At 46.9% G+C, this 24,382-nt stretch overlaps 1 protein-coding gene across 6 annotated transcripts in view; it reads left to right on the top strand.

Moving 5' to 3' along the window:
* Nucleotides 1-1,246: 1,246 nt before the first annotated feature.
* The window catches only part of GCLC (glutamate-cysteine ligase catalytic subunit), a 55,717-nt gene continuing 32,581 nt past the window's right edge, over nt 1,247-24,382 (top strand). For 2 of the 6 annotated variants that reach the window (XM_059730392.1, XM_059730387.1), the window contains exon 1: nt 5,612-5,882. In XM_059730392.1, the coding sequence (XP_059586375.1) occupies nt 5,733-5,882 (150 nt within the window). In that variant the 5' untranslated portion in view covers nt 5,612-5,732. Of the gene's footprint in view, nt 1,306-5,610; nt 5,883-10,943; nt 10,965-14,491; nt 14,627-24,382 lie in introns of those variants that run through there. The other 4 variants (XM_059730409.1, XM_059730397.1, XM_059730417.1 and 1 more) reach the window with 4 other exon arrangements.

Raw genomic sequence — 24,382 nt, 5'->3', positions numbered from 1 at the left:
CTGTCCAGTAGATCAGCCATCCTGGCTGAGAACAAGAACTTACCTCTGCACGTGAAGTGGATGCCATCTCTTCTCAGGAGTCCTCTCTCCCTGAAGTGCATGCTGTGGTCGAACAACCCTTGCGGTATCACCACTGTCAGAGGTGTCTGTTTACTTCTCCCACACAGCCTTCCCTCTTGGACTGAAATGGCACTTTGAAGGGTACAGGGCTTAATTTGTGGCATGCCTGCCCAAAAGGTTGGCCCCCACTGAACTAGATGATCTAATAGTCCCTTCTGTCCTTTACCTCAATTAAAAAAATTATGTTTTTTACAGCTGCTTAACTTTTCTGCTGCTGTTTTAATTTGGCATTCAAAGGCATACACAAGGTTGTCAAATAGTGTCAACTTGGTCTAATTCCTCTCCATATTTTCTTCAATGAGGTCAAACAATTTTGTGCATAACTCTTCCTTTAGTCATTTCCTGTATAGATGTACTATCTCCTGAAGGAAATATTAGTGCTGTTGAGGTACCTAGAGAATGTTCCTGTAAGAGCAAAAAGGTTTTGATGTGACCAAGAGCAAACTGAACAATATCTAATCTATTCCTAAATGGACTGTGTTAGGCTTCTGTGGCATTTGTGGGATTCACTATGCCTCTTGGTCCTGCAAGGCTTCAGGCCTCCCCTCTTGTCACTCAAGTAATTTAGAAGCAGACAGGGAAGGATTATGAAGCTGCACAGCAGATGCCTCTGGAACTCATTACACTACAAGCTCCATGTGTCATTTAAAAAAGGAAGAGGAGGAAGATGTCTTTTGTGTCTAAGGGAGGACTTTAGAAGCATGTCTGAAAGAGGTTGTTTTTGTGCTTGGGAATGCTCTGACTAATTGTCTTTGCTTTATTCTGAAAGCTTAGAACAGAACTAATTAAACACACCATATATTTACAGATGGTTATGCTTCTGCCCATTCCACCTTAGAGTCTTTCTACAAAGAAATTATATAGCTACCACCATCTCATTTTTTCTGGTGCACACCAGAAAACAAATTCATTTTATTAGCAGGGATTCGAGTTTTCTGTTTCCCATGGAAAATGGAGAAAAATGCAAATTCCCTCCCCCCGCCTTACCTGAGGAAAATGTGGGTTTTTCATTTTAACAGAGAAACCTTTGGATTTTGCACATTTGCAAAGAGCATTCTGCAGGCTGGCAGAGTTCCAGCCTGCATGGGGCTGGGCAGGGAGCGGGAGGAGGGTGGTCAGGCAGAGGACAGCATGTGCATGTATATGCACATGGCTGCCAGGCAGCCTGGACAGCAGCTCCTGCAGGTAAGTAGAGTGGGGGCAGGGCAAGGGGGGGCGGGGAACTGAGACCCCCCCCCCCCACAGGAAGGGAGGGAGGGAGAGAGTGAGTTTGGAAGGGCAGGGCTAGAGCTGGGGATGCTGCCCAGCCAGGAGGTATGTGGGACTTGGGGCCTGGGACGGGAATGTGTGGCTATAGGCCCCAGTGGAGAGCAGAATGGGGCCACAGGAGCTTGTCCGGAGGGTGTGTAGCAGGGTGTGGAGCCGACTCACCACTACTGCATGCAGCCCGGTGGGAGGGAACCTGTGCCCCCCGTATCTGTGCACAGGGCAGGGGCAGGGGTGGGTGCGGACTTGTGCCCCTCATTGCTGCCAGGCAGTGTGTGGTTTGCAGTAGCAAGAAGCTTCCCCACACAACTCCACTCTGTTTTGCAGCACCAGGTCACACCCTGTGGGCTGCAGAGGCTCTAAGGGAGGGCACCAGGGTGGGGAGCCCAAACCTGCTCCCACCCCTGCCCCCATCCCTACCCTGCAAACAGATCTGCAGGGCATGGGCCACCCCGGGAGTGCCCACAGCACCAGGGAACCTGCCCCACCCCCTGCCTGAGCCTGCAGCAGGCAACAGAGTGGGAGAACCAGGCTCCATGCTCTACTGCACTGTAGCAGCTGCTGCCTCCTGCAGGCAGCAGCTGGGGCTGTGTGGGGCAGGGAGGCTGCAGACCCAGATCTCTGTCCCCGTAGCCCTGGTAGCTGGGCCCCCCACTTCAGCAGGACTGGGGAGAGAAGACGTCTGTGGGTAGGGAGTGAGGGGCAGCAGCAGGGTTGGAGGGTAGTGGGGGGAGTGAGGGGCATGAGCAGGGCCAGGGGACGGTTGGGGAGCGTGAAAGGTATCAACAGGGCCAGGGGGCTGTGGCTTGGAAGTGAGGGGCCTGGGCCTGTGTTCTGTGAGTTAAGGGGGCATGGGGAGCTCTGATTTTCCGTAATAAAACACCCAAAATCAAACACCAAAATTTATAGGTATTTAGAATTTATTTTATTATAGTGATTGAAGCACTGGTAGGCTTTCAAATTACTTTAAAATTGTAAATATATCAACAAACCATTGTGTGCAACTGATACCTGTACGGTATAGATAGTGGCCTTTCATTTTAATTCTACATTTTGGTTTTTTAATCAGAGAATTTGTGATTTTTTTTATCAGAGAATTTGATTTTTTTTTTATCAGGGAAAACCAGGATCCCTGGTTATTAGGCATACACTTCTATTTGTTTAGACTTAAGTGTAACATATTATTTGATAGATAGGAGGGAAAATTAATTCAAGTGCTGCAAAGAGGTTACTCAGTTGACTTTTAAGTATTGGGAAGAATTCACCTCTCTAAGAAAAATGCAAATTACTCATATCTTGCTAGGTTGTGCAACGTAAGAAACAAAGGAAATGGCATAATGTTCCCCAGGGACTTCATTTCGTCATCATGGGAGACACTCACTATATTGTTGACTTGAAGCATTAAAAAATCATGAGTCAGGCCTTCAAGGCAAAAGATTAGCTTTAAAGAAAAAGAACTTTGAAACAAATATGGTAGTGTAAGAGTGATATTGTAGCTGTGATGGTCCAGAAATTATGTGAGAGGCAAGGATTTATTGCGGTGATAACTTTTATTGGAGCAACTACGTAGTTATGATAAAGTTAGACAAGCTTTTGAATGTAAGACTTTCTTCAGGTCTCTGATTATAGGAAGCTGGCACATCAAATGATGCACAGCATGAGGAGGGGGGGCTGAGAGAAATTCTCAGGTGTAGAGGACACACAATTAGCAAAAGAAAAGAAGCTGAGTACTGGAAAATGAAGACCTATCAGAACAGGGAAAGGGGGTGGGGGAGGGGAGATCAGTCCCACCTTCCTTGTGTGGCAAGTCTTCAGGACTTGGATAAATTATAATGTGCCACAAATCCAATATCAGTGTTTAGTCCTTGCTTCTTAGTGTCCAGCCAGCTTATACATTTTTGTTCCTAAGGTCACCTTGTAAAGGTGTCTGGTGGATTTTCTTTTAACGTAAGGATAGTGAGGTCAGAGACAGAGTGGCTGTTCTGTAAGAAACATGTTCCTAATGGAGAATGTACATCTCCAGTCTTTATATTTTTCTGTGAACATTCATTCTGGTGCATAGTTGCTGTTTGGTTTCATCCATGCTATTGCCATGAGGGCACTTGGTGTATTGGATTGGGTATACCCCATTTTGGGAAAGGCATGTGTAGGATCCATGGTTCTCTCTGTAGCCTGGGTACACCTGGGGTGTGTGCCCTGTCCTCCAATGACTGCAGGTGGTCAGGCAGGGGGCTGAGGAAGGGGTCAGCTACTAGAGCGGCTTCCTCCCCTCTCTACAGAGCTAGGCCAAAACCAAATACTTAACTATGTACAATTTATTACACAAATAAATACAGACGCTTAATATAAAACAGAATATTTACAAGGCTTAACGTATAATACTATATATAATATTCCATAATTCACATATAAATACCAAATATCAACCAAATAACTTACAACCTATACAACGCAATTAACACATAGGGATATTAACTTATATAACCCAAGTAACTTAACCATAATATTTCTTTAAACCTTCACAAATAACAATACCAATATACCCACTGAGATATTAAAGCACATAAACCATATAAACCCCCTTAAAAAATACCCCTAGCTATATAACCCTTAACACAACAACCTCAAAATAGGGAGTGCACTCAGCACCTCCCCGAGGGGTTTCCCTGCAGCCCCTCCACTTTAGGGCCCTGGGACATGGACACACCCTTTCTGCAATGAAGGGTAGAGGTGGCAGACTTTCCTCACCCGTGTCAGCTTCCTGGTGGGGTCCTCTTCCCCAGTAACTCACGCTTCTTCTCTGGAGAAGTCAAGGTTCATCCCCCGGTAACCAATCCCGCAAGGAAAAGGGCGGAGTATTGCTTCCTTTGTGCTGCCTCCAGATTGGTAGGCAGGCTCCACCAATCAAACAGCAGACCCTAGAACCTGGGACTCAACCCAAGCTCTGAACAGGTAAGCCTGCTACATCTCTATTTGCCCTGTGTGCTCTGGGCCTTTTGTGGGGTGTGTGGAAGGCAAGGAAGATCCACTGCTCAGATTTGCTTGATGCTTTCATGGATTCATCCTCACAGTCCTACTCTGCATACTCTGACATACTCTGTGGTTGTCACCCCTGTATGGTACCTTCACCTTGTGGGCCTGGCATGCTTCAAAGTGGTTTGTGATTGACTCCAAAACCTCCATCTGAGTCAGGTCCATATCATTTTTCCTGCATTAGTGGTGGAAAACATAGGAAGCTCCACACTAGGCCAAGCCAGTGGTCTATCTAGCTCAGTGGTGCTCAACCCTGATGGGGGAAGTGGGCATGACTTGACCCCCACTGGTGTGGGGAGAGGCAGAGCATGGCCTGGCTCCTACCAGGCCCTGTGGGGGATGGGTAAGACAGGAATTTGGAAGCAAGAGACGCTGGTGGTATTGCTACTGCTCCCCAACCACCACATTTCTCAATCCATGAGGAGTCCCGTGGGCCAGATGCAATGGCTCCGCCAGCTGCATCTGGCTTAGGGGTTGGAGGTTGTGCGCCCCTGCTCTAATCCAATATCTTGCATCTGACAGTGCCATGTAGTAGGTGCTCGAAAGGGAGAACAAATGAAGGGGGGATGTCTAGTGTCCCCTCTCCCTGTCATGACCTGCGTGGCATGGGCCTGTTTGAGCTAGGAGGTTAACATGGGCCTGACGCCCGAAGAGCAACTGTTACCGCTCCCTGCCCCCCAGTAATTGCAGGGATGCCTCAGTTGATTTTGGGGGAAGGGGTGCAATGCCAGCCCTGGCAGGTGTGCAAAGGGGATTTCCCAAGACCACCTGAGGTTTCCAGAAGGAGCTGCAGGCATGCCCAGCGCTCCGATAAGCTCCCTGTTTGTGGCAACAGAAAAAAAAGTTCTATTATTTTTCTGAAAGCAAAAAAAGTGGAGACTGGTGTGTGTGGAGGTGGGGGAGAGGGACTGTGTGTGTGGAGGGGGTGGGGAAGGCTGTGTGTGTGTGTGTGTGTGTGTGTGTGTGTGTACAGGGGGAAGGGTGTGTGCACATGTGGAGGGGGGAGGGGTGTGTGCACATGTGGAGGGGTGGGGAAGGGGGGCTATTTGTGGAGGGGGTGGAGATGTGGGGCGGGGCTGACAAGGAGGTCCCGCCCCTGCAGGGGAAGGGGCGGGGGTGGTGCGTGCCCCACAGGGGGCGGGGCCCGGCGGCGGGGAAAGTGCTGAGTCACGGCGTGACGCGCGGCCGCCCGCCCCAGTTACGTGCCGCCGCCGGGACAGAGCTGGGCTCCTGTCGCCGGCGCGCGCACTCCCGCTCTGGGCAGCCGAGCGCAGCGCGACCCCTCGGCCCCGGCGGTAGCGGCTCGGCTCGGCATGGGGTTGCTGTCTCAGGGCTCCCCGCTGAGCTGGGAGGAGACGCGGCGGCACGCGGCGCACGTGCGCTCTCACGGCATCCTCCAGTTCCTGCACATCTACCGCGCGCTATGCGACCGCCACAAGGACGTGCTCAAGTGGGGCGACGAGGTGAGCGCCCGGCCCGGCCCGGGTGTCGGGGGGGAGCGGCGCCGCGCGGCTGCACCTGCCGCTGGGCCCTGCCGGCCCCGCCTGCCGTCACCGCCTGGCCGGGGCCAGGGCCGAGGGAGCGCGGGTGCTTGGCTCGGGGCCGCCCGCACCGGCACGAGGCTGGCGGGGCGGAGGGTGGCTCCCACACAGTGCGGCTCGGCCGTGGGGTGCTGCAGCGGCCCGAGTCCCCAGCACGACACCAGGCCGGATCTGCAGGTTTCCTTTTCTATGTAGCACCACCATGTCCCACTCCTCCACGCCCACCGCTCCGGTGAGCGGCTTCAGGCTGGTCCTTGGGGGCCCCCGATCCACTTGTCTGAGCTAGTCCAGCGCACCAGCCCTAGCAGTGGGCCCAAGGCAGCCCCAGGGATGGATTATGGGGTGCTGCAGGCTGGATCTGGCCTGCGGGCCAATGTTTGACAGCCCTGATTTCATGTTTCAGGACAAAGTTGGCCGGGATGTGGGTCCGTGAGCCAAGCTACTGACAGCGTGGGTAGGCCACCGCAGCTAATCTGTCCACAAAAGATGATCTAAGGGCTCTTCCTTATGGCTTGAGCTGCGCTGCTGATATTGTCTTTCTTAGCCCAAACTGTGTTTATGGTTCTAGTATTTCTCCATGTGAAATAACCCCAGCAGGCTGGGAGATCCAGTTGGGAAATGAGCAGCATCTGGATTCATCCATTACACCTCATACTATATTGCTAGATCTCTGTGAAGACATTTATACAGTGCACAGCAGTGCCATTCGAGACATAGCCACTAGGTTGAGGTAGGCTCCACCTGTTTCTTGGACACTGTCTCCCAAACTAGAAGCAGTGTAATGCTAATGTGGTCCCACTACAAGCATGCCGGTGAACTATTGTCTCAGCACGGCACTGCCTGCTCTGGATACACCAGGCTTGCAGTTGCACATGCTGTGCAAGCCTTCCCCCCCCTTTCCCCCCCCCAATCATAGTGACCAGAAGTGCATCCCACCTGTGATAGTGCCTCAGGATGAGAGAACTAATTGTGACCAAAAAGTGTTATAAAAGCTTTTGGAAGAAGGACATCCTTGTCCTTCCTGAAGGGTCTTTCACAGACCTGGGGTTCTGAAGGGTGGTCTTAATTCAACTCAACTGCAGGCCCCCCGTGCTGTTGTCTGAGCAGGGCCTGGAGATGTTGGGTTGTGCCTCCATGAGATGCTGGCTTCTGTGTATCCAGCGTGTGAAGAGAGTGAAGGAGAAGCCAAATCACTTGTATTTAGGTGGTTTGCAGGTTGTTGAGTGAAGGATCAGCTCTACAGCCGGGTGTTTCATACTGACTAGGGCAGGGGTCAGCAACCCCCAGCATGCATGCCGAGCATGGCACACAAGGCCATTTTGCTCGGCACACCACCACCAGCCTGGGCTCTAAGCAGCTGCTGCCAGCCATGGAGCCCTGGCTGCTACCAGCAGGCACCTGGGAAGCTGCAAGCAGACTGGTTTCTGTGGGTCATCTGCAGCTGTGAGGCTGCAAACAGCTGCTCCGGGCTCTGGCATGTCGGCACTCTGGTACCTTCCAAGGTAGACATAATGGGTTTTTTGGCATTCCAGCCAAAAAACATGGTCTACCCCTGGACTAGGGTGTTACTGATTTTGTTTTACCCTAGCTGGCAGAGATTATAGTAGAAGATGCAGCAGTGGAAAGGAAAGAAGATAAGAGGAGAACGATGATAAAGGAAGTGAGGAAGTTAATTTAGAATGATTCACTGTTTGCTGTGGCTTTCGCTACAAAGGAAACCACCAGCTGGAGCAGAGTAGTGGTCCAGCAGAGCTGATCAGCCCAAAGCAGGCCTACCCAAGAATCTGGGTTCTGCTGTCTTACTGCAGACAGACTGAGGCTGTGCTTACATATTTATCACTCAGTGCTGCTAATTAACCTGCCCATGGTGCCGTGTAAATGTAGCTGTGGTGCTTCTGGTTCAAAAGGTAACCAAGGCAGAACAGCATATAGGCTGTCCTCAGATTTATGACGCAATTGGTTTCTGAAAACCATATCTTAAATTGACGGGGTTTAGGTTGTAGCTGTGTTGGTCTAAGTACATAGGCAGACAAGGTTCCTTGGGTTAATTTTATATCTTTTATTAGACCAACCCAAATAGTTGGAGCTCCAAATAGTGCTCCAGCACACACCAACTGCTGAAACTTCCTTAGGCTGACGAAGGGTTTTTGAACCCTGAAGCTTGCTTAATAAATATTCTCCAACTATTTGGGTTGGTCTAATAAAAGATATCAAATTCACCCAAGGAACCTTGTCTGCCTATCTTAAGTTGAAACGCTGTAACTCAGAACCAATTTTCCCATAGGAAACAATGTTATAAATGGGGGATTGGTTCCTGAACCAAGGCCGGATACCCTATTTTCACCCAAGATAACCCTGAATTTTGTACAGTACTCAATCAGTTGTATAAAATAAACATAGCTATATTACTTGTCTATATGTATTGTAAATATACCAGATCTGGGGGTCACACGTGCCTCCCCCAATCCCCTCTATGCCCTCCTGGACAAGCAGCAGCAGCCTCTGGACAGGCCGCAGCTTCTCCTGTGGCCGCCCAGCTCAGCCCCAGCACTACCTGCCTCACCCCAGTGCGAGCAGACAGATGAGCTGTGGTTTCTCCTGCGGCTACCTGGCACAGCCCCGGAACTGCCTGCCTCATCCCGGTGGGGGCAGCCAGGGGAGCAGCTGGACGAGCTGTGTCTTGAGCTGTGGCTTCTCCCACGGTCATCCCGTGCAGCCCTGGCACTGCCTGCCTCACCTTGGTGCAGCCAGGGGAGCAGCTGGACAAGCTGCAGCTTCTCCTGCCACCCAGAGCCCTCACTCCCAGAGCTCGGCGCAGCCCCATCTGGGCAGCGTTTGCCCCACCCCCTGTTACAGCCACAGCCCTTTCCTTCCCCCTTCCCTTCCACCGGCAGACCTGTATCCAGCATTCAGTGTTGTCAAGTTGAAACCCATGTTGGAACTTCAAAACCCAGGTGTCAGTTTTACAAATGTAACTGCGGTTCATCCAAACTCGAACCGTTGTAAGTCGAGGACTGCCTGTACTGTTCTACAGCGTACAGCTGCTTACCATGAGAAGTTTTCTGTGTAGGCCTGCCCTAATTGCTTCATGTTCTCAAGCATGCAGAACTAAAGCTGTGGGAGTTTGTCAAACTTGTTCTAAGATGGTATTAGTTGCATGAAATAAGCATTGCAATGCATTGTATTTGTACCTACTGCTCTACTTGCCAGGATCAAGATATTTTAAGGTATCTGTGTTTCGATAGGGTATGTGTTTCTATTTGAATGGCCCTTACGGCACTGGAATTGTCAGGTGTTAGTTGTTGCGTGTGCTTTTTGAAAATGTAGCTCATGCTTCACATACTAAGCTGGCTTCCATAATTTTCTGTATTGACGTTGAGACTGACTACTAGAAAACACAACAAACTTAAGTTTTAGATTCCTCTGCTTAAACATACAAAAAGATGGTGATAATAGCAGGAGGTGATGTAGCATCTCTGCAACTTGAATGAATGAACCCGTTCTAAACCTTCAGAGAGTTCTTCTGGACTTAAATCTTGTATACTAATTTGGGGTCCAGAGAAGATTTTTAGCAACCTGATTATAAAGCCCTGGTGAAACAGTTCTCATTTAACTGTAATGATGCAACTTACTCTGGATTCCTTTAAGAGTCAATTGGACATTTATCTTGCTGGGTGGGATCCTGTGACCCCAGCTGACTTCCTGCCCATGGGGCAGGGGGCTGGCCTTGATGATCTTCCAAGGTCCCTTCCAGCCCTAATGTCTATGAAATCTATGAAACTTGGGGAAGTAACAAAATAAAGAGACAATCATAAAATGCTCTTGAGGCAGATATTTTATTTTTATTTTCAATTTTTTTTTTTAAAGAGGGGTGCCTGCCTCTGGCATGCTTACCTTACCAGCTGTATAGCCAGAACAGTGAGGGTAGGTAGGCATCATGGGCCCTGCCTACAGATGTAGCCTGTCCATTCTTGTCCACAATCGGATACTAACATTTTGAAGATTCCTTTCCCCTGTGCCTCTCAAATCCCCAAGTAAAAAGGAAAGTCATCATGGGTAACCGCCCCTTTGCCATTTCCCGGATATGTCATGGCAGAGCTGCTCCCATTCATATGGACCCAACCCAGAAATACAATAGTGAAGCTACTCTGGAGGTCTGCCACACCCTCCCCCACTCCCTTTCCATTTCCAACTGCTTTTGAGGCCTTGGTGTATGGTATGTTTGTGAGCAGCTCTTGGGATGACCTCGAGCAGCTTCTACAGTAAAACTTGAAAGCAGTTGGGCTAGTAACGTACTGATAGTCCTGCTTATCATGCTGACCTTGTTGTTTCCTTGTGCTTTCCCCTTCTTCCCATCCTCCCACCCCCGGTATACAGTGTCTGTTTCTTGCCTTTCATCTTATATTGTAAGATCTTTGGGGCAAGGATCAGTTTTTTGTTCTGTTTGTTCAGTAGCTCGTGCAGTAAGTTCCTGGTCCATGATTAATGTAGTGTATTACAAACAAATAATTACTGGAGGTTGGCAGATTTTAGCAAAACAGGGAAGTAAGACTGAGCGTGTTTTCCGTGCTTCGGTTGTTTTCCGGAAAGACCTCTATTGCAGTAGTTTGTTACCAATGTCCTGTGTTGCTCCCTGGATTGTCTAGCAGAGTTTTTTAAATTTCACTTTGCAGCTGAATGTGGACATACAGCTCAGAAGAATGGAGTGGCTGGGCTTCTAGCTCTTGATTTAGATCCATTGATTTCTAATGTGGGCAGTGGGGTCCACAAAGTAGAAAAACTTCATGTGTACATTAAGCTTTTTTATTTTCAAGTTTAACTGCTGTGTGCTGTGCTGCAAGAGAATGTTTGTAGTCCTGCAGTCTTTGTAGAAATGATACCAGCAACGAGAATGACAAGGAGGTACCCATGGAAAGGGAGCTAAGTAGCAACAATGGAGGAAGAAGATAATGCTCCTTCTTGCCCATGTAAAAGTTATGGAAATAAGGTGACTTTGATATGAAGGTAAGCTGCAGACCGAGTAAACAGACATGGTTAGATGTGAAGATATCTGGTAATGAAGTAGCAGTTTAACTTGTAATTTCTAGTCTGTCATTGCTGTTTTGCAATATTAGACCTAATGATTTTTTTTCCTGAGTGTAAATGTAACCACTGTTTTGGGGCATAGGATACAATGAATGGATTCAGGTTTTTAAGGGTTCATATTCTGTATAAAAGCAAGCTAGATAAATTGTCAGGATTTGAAAATCTATGTGTTATCCAAAGCAACAAAAATGTGGCACTATGCTCATTTATAACATGAATAAGATCCTTGTATACCAGTTGTACACTATATTTACTTTACAATTCTATTTAGAACATAAAAAGTTGTATGCTCTGCCCTGCATTCCCCTCCTGACTTCATCTTTTCTCAAGGATGTATATTTCCTGGAGTCTTTTATTCTTTGAAGTCTTCGTCTCCCTGCACTGTCTTATGCCTACCAGTTTGTCATATAAAGGGCTTGAAAAAATGATCAGCCACCTAATTAATAACTAAAACGGAGAACAAAAATGAGGATGCCTGTTGTTCAGCAGTAGCTATCAGAGCAAGAAATGAAGCATTTCTTCTCAGGTTTAGTGAGAAAGAACAATGTGTAGGTCTTTTAAATGTAGTACCTGGAGTCTCTTTAGAGGTGTGGTCCCTGGTTAGTAGTTGTCTGATAAATATGAAGCCTTTTCTAATCACCTTTTTCTTGGTGGGAGAGAGACATGATTATGGTTTGGATGGTGGTGAAACCTTACACTTTTTAACCTTCTGTCACCCTTTGTATCATGAATTGTCCTTCTCAGAAATTGAGTCTGCTGCTGTTTACAGCTCTTCCCAGCAGAAGCAGGGCAAAAGCAATGTGGTCCTTTATGGATGCATTAGTGCCCACAGGATGCTTAACTAGTAAGTTAACTCGGGTGGTTTCTTTTCTGTAGATTTACAGTTTTCTTGCACATTGCTCAATTAAGACTTTTGTTGGATGTGTAGTAGTGGTCCTAAACCAGAAACAATGTTAGATTTCATAAGCATGACAAATACTATGCTATAATACAAATGAATGCTATTTGCCCTCCTAAAAATGGACATCCATTTTGGTCCCCCCTTAAAATGGAAATAAAGTGCCAGGATACAGTTAAAGTGAATAAAAGGAGAAGTTACTGTATGAGGAAAAGAGGAGTTGAAATTAGTGGATATGATGATGTAAACATAAAGGACAAATTAAATACTTCACTTTTTTTTTTTTTTTTTACCTTGCAACAAGTAAAGGGATGGCTAATGAAACTAGAAGAAAGCAAAATTAATTGTTTTTAACAGCACAATTATACTGTGGCCAAAACTTAACAGGATTCAAAAAGTGTTTGCTGCCTAAAAAATAAGCAGCCAGTGGCATTTCCCCATCATTTACATGAGCAGGAGCACATTGTTGCAGTTTAGTTCCCTTTCCATGGCTACCTCCTACTCATTTTCCTTGCGCATAACAACAGAGATTTTTTTTAAGTATATAAACTCTCATGCATCAGGGCATGAACGAGCCTTTGCAGAGGTTTTGGGGGAAAATCCATTATATAGGTACATTCATAATGGCCTATTTTGGGCTTTTGTGAATTTTGAAGCATCCACTGCTTTGGTAGTTTGGTATTGCATAAAAATCTTTAAAACTTTAGCTAACTTAAAATAAAAGTGTGTCATAATTGCTTTACTGATACTAATAAAATGAGATGATATATATATTGGGTTAAGATGTTTTAACAAGTCCACACCCTCCCCTCCCCCACCATACACGCGCTCTCACACTTTTTTGCATCTTCTGCAATGTGGGTAATGAAAGTGAATGAACTCTCATTATTGATTTCTGCTAGGCACAGCACTGCATTGACTTCATACACTGCAAAGGAATGCTTTGTTTTAAAGCTTTTCATGTTATCTTATTTTCTAGAAATGTTTATCTTGGACCGACCCTTATAAAATTTGCATTTACACATTCTAAATGTTGTTTCATATTAAAGTTGTTTGTCCCTTTTAAAGACTCTACAAATTATCCTTCTACAAAACAAGATGCATTTTAAAAATGCTTCGATGCAAAAATTCATAGTAGTGGCCCCCTGCCAAATACAACATGACTGGCTGTGTTTGAATGGTGGTTGTTGTAATCACTATACTTGCCTGATATCATGTGAGAAAAGTAGTACTTGTGAGTGATTTAGATTTATTGTTGCATGACTACTTGCTCAAGCTTTATCTCTGAGCTGTTTTTGGCTGAACACAAAAAGTTGGACAGTAGATTATTCATACATAAATAAATGATTTAGCTGCCTTTCGTAGGAGACATTTTTGAAGGTGTGGTGTTAACATGTTAGTGGACGCCTGTAAAAGTCCAGGGTCTGTACAAAACACCTAAAATGAATTGGCTAACATTATACCTTAATTCTTTATCTAGACAAGATGCATATCCATATGCAACTCTCTCTTTTGATATTTCTTCTTCATGAGATGTCCAAGCCTGAAACCCCTGTTTTCTCTCTTATTTTTCTCATAAAAAATAAGTAAGAATGAAATATGCACTTAAAACCACTAAGCTGCAGAATACATACGTATTCATCCTTCAGATGGACCACACAGTCTTCTTCGCTAGAGACAGAAATTACACACAAATCAGTGTAAGTGATCAGAAACTGGTTCAAATCTGTAACACAACAGAAGTTCAGTGCACATAAGCTGCTTTCAAAATGGCCAGAATCGGTTTAAGATAAACTGGTTTAAGATGAGATAAATGGCCAGTTTATGATAAATGGCCAAAACCTGGATGGATGGTAGTATCAGACTTAATTGATCTAGGTTAAATCGGTTTACTGAACTTCTGTCCCAGATCCCCTCCAGATTCAGTTTAACTCTCAGTCCCCCAGCTTCCCAAAATACTTTGCAGGGTGTGCAGGCTAGCCTTGGCCCAAGCTGTCTGCTCCAGCTGAGCAGAGAGGCATGGTCTAGCACCCCCCAGCTTCTGGCCTGAGCCACTGAAGGCGCATGATCACATTTCTAGAATGAAAAGTGAACGTCTGTTCACGTGCTTATCAGTTAAATCTATGCAGTTTAGACTAATATGCAAATATTGAACCAGTTCAGCCTCAGGCTTTTTGACGGTCTGTACTTAGCCCTTGTCTTTGACATTGGTTCCTGTGATCCAGCCTTAGAGCTTGTCTTTGCTGTAGATGGTTCTCAAATCTTGCTTGGGGAACAGAAAGGAGTCCAGTGTTTCATATCAACCTCCTCAAGCTAAAGGAAGACAGAAGTAACTTCCCATTTCTTCTCCTTCTCCCATTTGGAGCTGTTCAGCTTCTTAGAGAATGGAAGGATTCTACTATTCTGCCCCTTCCATTGCCTTTATAGTTTGGGTTGTCTTCCTTTGTGCCTGTTGCTGTTTTGCAAAACTATTTACATTGCAGCCTCCAGGTTAATCCAAGTCTTCACTGAAATTGACTAGGACCTTGTTAATTTCATCCTACCCTAGCTGGCAGAGGTTATATTAGAAGATGCAGCAATGGAAAGGAAAGAGGATAAGAGGAGGAGAACGATGATGCAAGACTAGAGGAAGCTCCTTTGGAATGATTCACTTTTGGATGAGTTATTTCTTCAATCCTTCAAGGTTAGGAACTTCTTTTTTTAAGAGAATTTTTTAGCAGAAGTAGACATGGGTCCTTGTACCAGATATATGAATTTATCAAATGCACAGATTTCAGTAAAAGGTGCTGTGATCATCCAATATTGGGTTTCCCCTGGTAGGAAAATATCTTGTTCATCACCATGCACTTCATTATTATTGTGAAAGTTGAATTCAGTATTGAAGCAAGAATAAGTCTTTATTTAGAAAAGGGAAGCAAAGTTATGATTCTGGCTTTGACCGGCTTTACAGCTGACTTTTCTCTTGTGTCTTATGGAAGGATTCTTTATATCTGGGCACAGTTCTCATGGTCATTTGTCACAAGGATTTTTATTTCCTTTGCTTGTCACTGTTAAATGACCGTATTTGGTGAAAAACCTGGGTGGTGAAAATGAATGTGGGCAAGCCTTCTCTCCCCTCTCTGAGCTGAGGGGCTACTTTCAGGCCAGCCACCTGGCCTGGAAATGTTTACATTTACATAGCAGGATCTATTCCTCCATTGGTCCACAAGCAGGTGTAGAGTAAAAAATATAACTGTACAAACTAATACCCGCACAGAATGAATGACAGCTTTTCTCTCTTAAATCTAACCATTCATAACTAAAAGCCTCTGCCCAATGTTTGTTTTATGTAGTAAACATGACTCATGTTCTGTAGTCTTGCCTTTCTGTGTTTGTGGTACAATGGTCAGAGAAAGGAGTTCTTTGTTTTATATTGTGGCACATTTTTTCTTTAGCTGCATACAAATTACTTTAATCTCTAGGTTTAGATTTCAGTAACCTGCTTCCTGGTTTGTGGTATTAGCTGCACAGGACATCCTCTCATCAGGTAGTACCACATGCAAAAAGAACAAAAATACTCAGTCCTGGTGTGAGTTGGAGGGGGGACATTTAGGAACACTTGCCATTGATTTTGGTTTTGCTAGCTAAAAATGCAGGCTGCTGCATTCTCTTCATGTTTCTCTACAGTCAGCTCTAACATGGCATAAACTGTAGGAACAAAAGTAACAACATTGCTTTCTATTTTTGCAGTTGTACAGTGGCATCATGCTTTGTCGCGCTTTTTTCCCCCTCTTCGGGTTTAATGCTTGGCTTGTAGAAGTTTTGCCTAGTTATATTCTCATACATTGGAGAATGTAAAATATTTATTATATTGGAATGGCAAATTTTGATTCAGCTGCTAGAACAAAATTATGCATGTTTGGATATTGACTTAAACCTGAGTCCCAATATTACTCTGAGTCAGTCTGCATCTTGACTGCTCTACAAATAAAAATGTCTTTCTGGACTTGGCCTGAAGACTGTCTGCTAGTAAGATCATTTGATCTTTGTTCATGAAACAACAAAGGATGGAAAAGCCTCTCATGTTCTACTTCCAAAGGCATTTTGCTTTTTCCTCAATCCCCACAGGCTAGATCTCCAACACTAGCAGTGGAGGCTGCTGATAAATCTGTCTTTAGAGGCATATTGCAAATTGGGTGTTACAATGACCACATTTAACTGGTTTGTTTATATTCAGCATAGCAGTAGAGATTAAACAGTTTACTTAAAAACTTGCTGGTTGGCAGTTTTTCTAAATGTACAAAAACTGGCTTCCCCCTATTTTCCTTAAAGCAAAACATAAACCCCAAACCTTGAGAGGTTCCTCAGTAAGCTGTCAAATTACTAAACATACTAAATATCCCACATATGATCAGGCAGAGGGCAAGGTAGATTTGCACCTTCCTAGACTAATTAAATTAGAGATGTACAGCATAAGCCCTCTGTTTATGAAAGTTTACTTCATCAGATACTATGAATAGACTGGAGGAAGCAGAATAGCTAAATGGAAAGCTCTAATTAGAGTACCAAGGGTAGGGAAAAGGGTAGGAAAAAGAAGGGGGCACTGCTGAGAGAAAGGTAAGGTGGATAGAAGGGAGAAAAATAAAGTGGTTAACCCAATAAGGGACATAAAGCTTATAAAAACTAATCCAAGTAATGTGATAAGAATCCATAGTCTTAGCTAAGATGAAGGGCAAGCAAACTTTTTCAAGCTGCAGGTCAGAACAACCCAGCTTCTCTCTACTGTGGACCAGGTGACTTCAGCATCATGTCAAGGCTGGTGGGGGACTTTCCCGGTGCCCCCATTGGAGCCATGCATCTGGGAGCTGTGCGTCTGCTGCGACTGCTTTACTAAGTTGCCTGCTTCTGGTCTGGGGTGTGAATATAGCTTTCAGCTGAAGCAGGGCTGGACTGGGCAAGGGAGGGGGGGCAGGGAGAAATGGAAGCAGCTTCCAGCTACCTGGCTCTGATGCCATGATGCCGCTGCTGGTTCCAGTCCATCCCCCTGCAAATCTTCAGCTTCATTGTGGCCTGTACATCACCAACTCCTGATTTAGACGATAGTTCAGGGGTAGGCAACATTTTTTTGTCGGAGTGCTGAAAAAACCACAACGTCTACCTTGGAAGGTGCCAGAGTGCTGGCATGCCAGAAAAACAAAGGGGGGGGGGGGGGCGGCGAGGCGTTACATGGCAGGACACACTGCATATTAGTACATTTAATAATCATAAATGTCGCTTTTATGTTGTGTATTACTTTTTTGTTGAGCATGTTGCAATGACAGAGAGAGAAAAAAGAGACAAATAAGAGGGGAGAGAGAGAGAAAGATAAAGAAAAAGGAGAGCAGAGAGAGAACCAAACACATGCACATGCACACAGAGAACCATGTGCACAAACACAAAAAACCAGAACACACCCAGAATAGATGCATGCACACAAACATCCGGAACCAGACACATGTGTGCACACAGATGCACACATGCACAGAACCAGATGTGTGGGTGCATGGAATCAGGCTCCTGGGCCACTGGATAAAGTCGAACCCGACAATGTCCTGGTCCCGCCAAAACCCCTGTGCTTCCCCCGGGAGCCAGCCCTCAGGCTACAGCACAGCTGGTTGAGGCCCTGGCCCGGAGCCTACGCATCAGCCCAACCACCCACCCGCCCCACACAGCTAGGTCCGCAAAAGGTGCAGTGCTCCTGGTAAGGGGAAGCTCCAGCCTCATCCTGGTGCGGGGCTGGGCCGGGGCTGGGCTTGGAGCAGCTGGGAGTCAAGTGGCCTCAGCTGCAAGCAGCCTGGGCTCCGTGGTTGGCAGCAGCTACTAGAGCCTGGGCTGGCTGCAGCCAGGAGGCTGCAAACAGCTGCTCTGGGCTCCGGCATCAGCTCCATACCGACTGATGTAAGTGCGCCTCAGAGCGGACAGTAGGGATAGGGCCTGAGGCAACACAGCCCTCCCGCTGTCTGCTTTGAGGTGCATGTGCAGTCGCTGTCAGCATGGAGCTGATGCCGGGGCTGTGGAGCCTGACGCAGCTGTTTGCAGTTTGCCTGCTGCAGCTGCCCAGAGCCCAGGCTGCCTAGAAACAGCTGTGCCGGGCTCCGGAGCCCAGTCATCAGCTCTGTGCCGGCAGCAGGGAAGAGGCTGGGCTTGCACTGCCTCAGGCCGCTCCCTCACTGTCTGCTCCAAGACGTGCATGCACCTGCTGGTATAGAGCTAATGCCGGAGGCCAGAGCAGATGTTCGCAGCCTCCTGGCTGCAACCGACCCAGGCTCTGGGTAGCTGCTGCCAACCACGGAGCCCGGTATGCTTGCAGCAGGGCTTGCAGCCGCCTGCTGGGAGCAGCCCGGGCTTCGTGGCTGGCAGCAGCCGCCTAGAGCCCAGGCTGGTGGTGGCGTGCCAAGAAAAATGGCCTTGCATGCTATGCTTGGCACACGTGTCGGGGGTTGCTGACCCCTGCTATAGTTAATCAAATCCAGTCTGTCATTGATTTCCTGTTCCAAAATGTTCTGTTCAAAGTTGTTTTTAAAGTTGTGTTATCTAAGAAGAGCCCCTCTGAGGTCAGAGGTATCGATGCAGGTAAATGACCATTGGGTGTTAAGTCATTAGTGATGTCTGAAGTATTCAAGCTGGAAACTGTAGGTTACAACCAAAGGGATTCTGTTGTTCTTGTCTCGGGGTTGGTATCTTAGCAGATTACAATATGGTCTTTGTCTGGCTCTCAACACAGATCATGTTATCACCAGACCAAATAACAGGTTATAACATCCGAGGTTCATTTATCTGCACTGCTGCCAACATTATATATGGAGGGACTTACTCAAATTGCAATTTCATGGAAATTGCTTAATCTGGTATTGTCCCCATTAAAAACCAAAAAAAACTTACTGAAAATAAAATTCTGGCTCTCCAGTGGGAGCCAATAGTCTTCAGGGCTTCTGCAGACTGCCTGTCATGCAGCCCCACTACTCTCCACCAGTCAGTGTCAAGGGGTGGGGCCATATTACAGATAGCCCTGGCAGCTAGTCAGAAACATAAGCCTGCAAAACTGGTGGCTGGCCCTGCAGTCTTCTTGCCGGCCCTGCAGTCTTCCTGAGAAATCAGCTGGTTGCCTCCTCAAGTTGGGTAGGGCCCTACATATAGCGCATCTACTTAGTGCTCCTCTGCTGTCTACATTAGACAGACAGGACAGTGAATGAACGCTGATGTGACATCAGCACCAGAAAAACAGACAAGCCTGTGGCTGAATACTTTAACCTCTCTGGACTTTCCATACAGACCTCTTGAGTTGCTGTTCTTAGACAACAAAACTTTAAAAATGAAATTCAACAGGAAATTGGGGAAGAAGAAATTGTGCACAGTCTGGATTGTTAAGTATAGTGTAAACTGGTGGTGATCAAACTTTTCCTTGCCGGGCCGGATGGACAGTGCCCAGTCTCCACTGGCTGGATCCCGGTGCCCAGGGCAGGTATGGCAGGGCCCCATCTGGCTGCGCAGAGGGAGCTGGGGACTATGGCCCAGGCCCAATCCAGCCCTGTGGGGAGTAAGGGGGTTTGGGAGTTTGGCAGTGGGGAGGGTGGCTACTGCTCCCCTACTGTAAAATTTTCCAACCTATACAGAGCCTTGCAGGCCAGATGCTATGGCTACAGATTGCATTTGGCCTGTGGGCTGGAGATTGAACACCCCTGGTCTAAACTGAGGCCACAGATTTGTATCCTGTTCCCTAGATTAGTTTTCTGAAGCTCCACATCCCTCAGTGAGTTAACTGCTTGACTCTTCTCTTTCCTACAGACCTTGCCTCTCTCAGTAGCACCTTTCCTTTTCCCTTTCATCTTTCCTACCCTTTGGATTCAAATCAGAGCTTTCTCTTTAGCAGTTATGCTTCCTGCAGTCCCTTCACAGTATCTGATGAAGAGAGCCTTCTGCTTATGAAAGCTTATGCTGTACATCTCTGATTTAGTTTGGTCTAAGAACTTGCAATGTACCCTGCCTTCAGACTAACATGGGTAATTGCATTTTCCAACTTATGATTTAACATAGTGCATCTGCTTAAGAATTTAACATGCTAATTTGCAATAAATTTCAGTCAGTTCTGAGTCCCTTGAAGGAGATGGTCAATTAAGGCAGTTTGCTTTATGAAGTTAATTTACTTAACAAAAAAATGTGCATTCCCTATCTTTACTGGCTTTCTCTATTTGCAAACAAAAGCATCTGATGCTATTTGACCTTTAGGAGCATTTCCGACTTTAAGGCTGCTTTATCTATAAAAAGGAGACAGAATACATTAGAGAAGAGTGTTAGCTGGGTAGCTTCAAGGTGACTTGAAAAGAAACATTCCGTGTATTTTTGGCAGTATTTGTAGAATAAAAACACTGGTAATGAACATTGTGCCAAAACCATATCAACTAAGTTCATCTTTCAAGAAGTACTGATCCATGAACCAGATCATGGATGGTTTGTTTGACTTAGACTGATGAATGGAAGACAGAGGGCATAGGCAAGAGTCTACTACACTGGCCTTGAGGTATGGGTTATCCTTTCCAGTATTTTCAAGCGAGAGGTTGAAAAAACAGTGAAGAACAGGCTGTCACAACCCAAAGGTGTGATTTTTGTTTTGTGTGTGCTTTGGCATTGCTGAATTATTTTCCCGCCGTTTGAAGCTTTCTTTGCAGGGTGCATTTCTTCTTTGCAGCATAGAAATGCACGTTGCAAGGAGTTCCTGCCATTTGTATTCAAATTCGACCTCCACTATTGGCCAGTTCTAAATTATTCCCACGTGGCGGCTAGCGATTGGCCTGCTAGCCGTATAAGAGGCTTGGGTGGTTTCCGCCCAAGTCGGAGAACTTTGAGCACGCTGCAGCGTGCCTCTACGGAGATTTGACCTGCGGCTGGCTGATCGATAGACTGGTCACCTATCGATTCTTCTCCCCATCGCCGAGCGCAATCCTCGACGTATCCCTCTTCCCTGCGCGCAAAAAGATCCACGGAACCTCGACAACTCCATGTGAGTGAGAGTTTTGTCCGAGTCCTCAAACGGGGAATTAAGCGGAGCTTTACCTGGGAAACTGTCCAGCCTACTCCGCGACCATCTACGGTGTAAGTAAACAATCTTGAACCAACCATTAAGCGTCTGTGCCTAATTCTAGCGTGTCGCCTGCTTTCTCTGACCCAGCGTGTCCAGGCTGCTGGCCACAGCCCACGGCGCGAAAAAAGGGCCCCGGATCGCTCCCGGCCCGCACATGGTGACGAGGATGGGATCAGGAGAAAGCACGCTAGAGCTAGAATTAGTTAAGAACTGCCCTTGGCGTGGTGAAAAATGCCAAGTGAAAAGTTTTATGGAACTGGAGGCGCATATCGCTTACCACCAGGCGGGCGGAACGGGTGAGAGATTTATCAGCGGACGTCTTTCACTGAAGGGAGAAGAGGGAGCTTCCTAAGACGGAGCCCCGAGAGAGAGGGAAGTGTATTTGCACCCCGCAGCATTCGGGTGTATGATGAGCGACGAGCGGGTCCTGTTCAGGCCCCTCGACACTGTCCCTCGCCAGAGTCAACCCGGCGGGTGCAGTGAACCCGACCCTCACCCGGGAGTGTGCCCATTGCCTACAATATGCTCGGGAGAGTGAAGAACCGGTGCCGATCGGCCGGTTCTCCCCTTTCATGGTGGCATCCAGATTAAGGGGTCGCGAGCTTCCATCCAAGCTCCACGAAGATCTGGAGACGGAGGGACGCCCCGCGGATGAGAGGGTGGCCCCACAGTACGACAAGGGGGGAGAGTTAAGTGCAACTTTCCCGTACGATAACTGATTTAATGAACAAGAATTTAAGTTTGAAAGCCCAGCTGCATATGGCTATTCGAGCGGTCAAAGAAGCGGCTGAGAAAACGGATCCTGAAACGCCAGTCCAAGATGGCGCCAAGCAAGAGGGAGACTGCGTGGAAGAACCGGAAAAGAAGGGTGGAGCTTCGGAGGAATCCACGAGAGTTCAGTCAGCGACTCCGCCCATCGACATAGCGTCGTCTCCGGCAACCCCGCCCAGCGACGCAGCGCCGCCTCTGACAACCACACCTTCTTGCTGACGAAAGGGAGAATCGAGCGGAGGAGTGCGTCCGCCCCTCCTGCCTGAAGCAGTAACAGCAGCAGTGACTCCCGCAGCAGCAGTTCAGCCAACAACAATGACTAATGGAGTTACCACTTCCTACTATGCTCGCACCAGAACTGAATTACAAGATTTATGCAGAGAATCAAGAATCCAACCTGAAGAAACTCTAGCTGTATGGTTGGGACGTTTGGTCGTGGAACTTGGGTCCAACCTGCTGAACCAGGAAGAAGCAAGCTTCTTGGTCAGACAAGCCTCGTGGAGTAGAGGACATGTCACTGACATCGACATGATAGCGGTCAACGTTCACTGGTCTATTCCAATGCCAGCGCTTGTTGCAGGACTGATCGGCCAGAAAGCCCACGCATGGTATGATGGACGGCCAGAACATACCGGCGCAGAACATCTCATGCTAGCAATCATTGGAGTCTCATACTGTGCCTGGAATCCGAGAGCATGTGCGCTGGGACTGACATCACTCCAGCGAATAAGACCATGGCCTCATCGTCATCTACGAGATCCTGGAACCGTTCCAGTAACCATTCACAGCATAGATAGTTGTCTTGAGGTTTATGGGCAAAAGAACATCATCGTCCTCTGGATTCTGCTCAACCCAATGGTGAACCAACCTGTAAGCAACCTCTTTCGTCAGCTGTCATGACTGTGTATCCTGATGGAGCCAAGATTGTCTAGTGATCGGGACCGTCGACACCCGACCGAGATTCAAGGCATAAAACATCACGAATCCGATCTTCCATCATTGCCACAGAGAACACCAGAAGAGCGATACATGTTTGGACTTCTCCTACAGCGTTCTGGACTCAATAAGCGGCAACTTCGGATTTTAGAGGACGCAGGCCAATGGCAACTGGCCTATGAGTTAGGTTTCTGTTACCTAGAAGAATTGGACGACGGCTCCTCAATGATTTCATCTAGTTGAGTGTACAAGAGAGGGTAGTTTAGAGTGGCAAACACTTCTATCATATAGAGGTGATGGTATATTTCCATGGAAATTTTGTAAGTAGTTTAAGATGCGTTAACTTTTTTTTTTTTTTTTTTTTTGAGAGTTTCTGTTTACAGATCCGGAATTCAGAGTGCGTGGTGAAGAGAAGCCCTAAGAAGGATAACATCACTGAGAAGTGAGGGCCTGACGCGCGACTTCGCCATGACGCCCACTGAAGCCCAGATTGTGCAGTTTTGTTATGAATCTGATTATGTGTATATGTATTTGTGTTGGTTATTGTTTGGTTCGATCCCGGGAGGATGAACTTCTTATGTTAGCAAATTTTGTGTTTGTTTGTTTTGTTTAACGACTCGTGATAAAACTCTTGATCACTCGAATAACGAGCGTATAAAATGATTCAGCTATGCCTTCAGCAAGGGGGGATGTCACAACCCAAAGGTGTGATTTTTTTGTTTTGTGTGTGCTTTGGCACCGCTGAATTATTTTCCTGCCGTTTGAAGCTTTCTTTGCAGGGTGCATTTCTTCTTTGCAGCATAGAAATGCACGTTGCAAGGAGTTCCCGCCATTTGTATTCAAATTTGACCCCCACTATTGGCCAGTTCTAAATTATTCCCACGTGGCGGCTAGCGATTGGCCTGCTAGCCGTATAAGAGGCTTGGGTGGTTTCCGCCCAAGTCGGAGAACTTTGAGCACGCTGCAGAGTGCCTCTACGGAGATTTGACCTGCGGCTGGCTGATCGATAGACTGATCACCTATCGATTCTTCTCCCCGTCGCCGAGCGCAATCCTCGACGTATCCCTCTTCCCTGCACGCAAAAAGATCCATGAAGCCTCGACAACTCCGTGTGAGTGAGAGTATTGTCCGAGTCCTCAAACAGGGATTTAAGCGGAGCTTTACCTGGGAAACTGTCCAGCCTACACCGCGACCATCTACAGTGTAAGTAAACAATCTTGAACCAACCATTAAGCATCTGTACCTAATTCTAGCGTGTTGCCTGCTTTCTCCGACCCGGCGTGTCCAGGCTGCTGGCCACAGCCCGCGGCGCGAAAAAAGGGCCCCAGATCACTCCCGGCCCACACACAGGCAACCTTGGAAGGCTGTGCCTTTTGATAAGTATCTTCCCAAACTTAGTTGTTGCATTGTGACTGAGAAGGAAAAAAGTATACACTTCTTGGCCTATACAATACATCTGAGCTTCCCAAAAAAATACAGGTCTGTATGTGTACTTTGACTTTGCAAATGATACATGCAGTCAGAATTAGACATTTTATATAAGGTTCCTATTTGGCATAAATCAACTCTAAATGAGTTGAGGTTTTGCACTGAAGGTTTGGGGTTTTTTTTTTAAGTATTTGCACACTTGGCATG

Source organism: Alligator mississippiensis, chromosome 1 (assembly GCF_030867095.1).
Source record: "Alligator mississippiensis isolate rAllMis1 chromosome 1, rAllMis1, whole genome shotgun sequence".
Classification (NCBI taxonomy): Eukaryota; Metazoa; Chordata; order Crocodylia; family Alligatoridae; genus Alligator; species Alligator mississippiensis.
The sequence above is the reverse complement of the archived record's forward strand: the minus strand, read 5'-3'. Positions and strand labels throughout refer to the sequence as shown.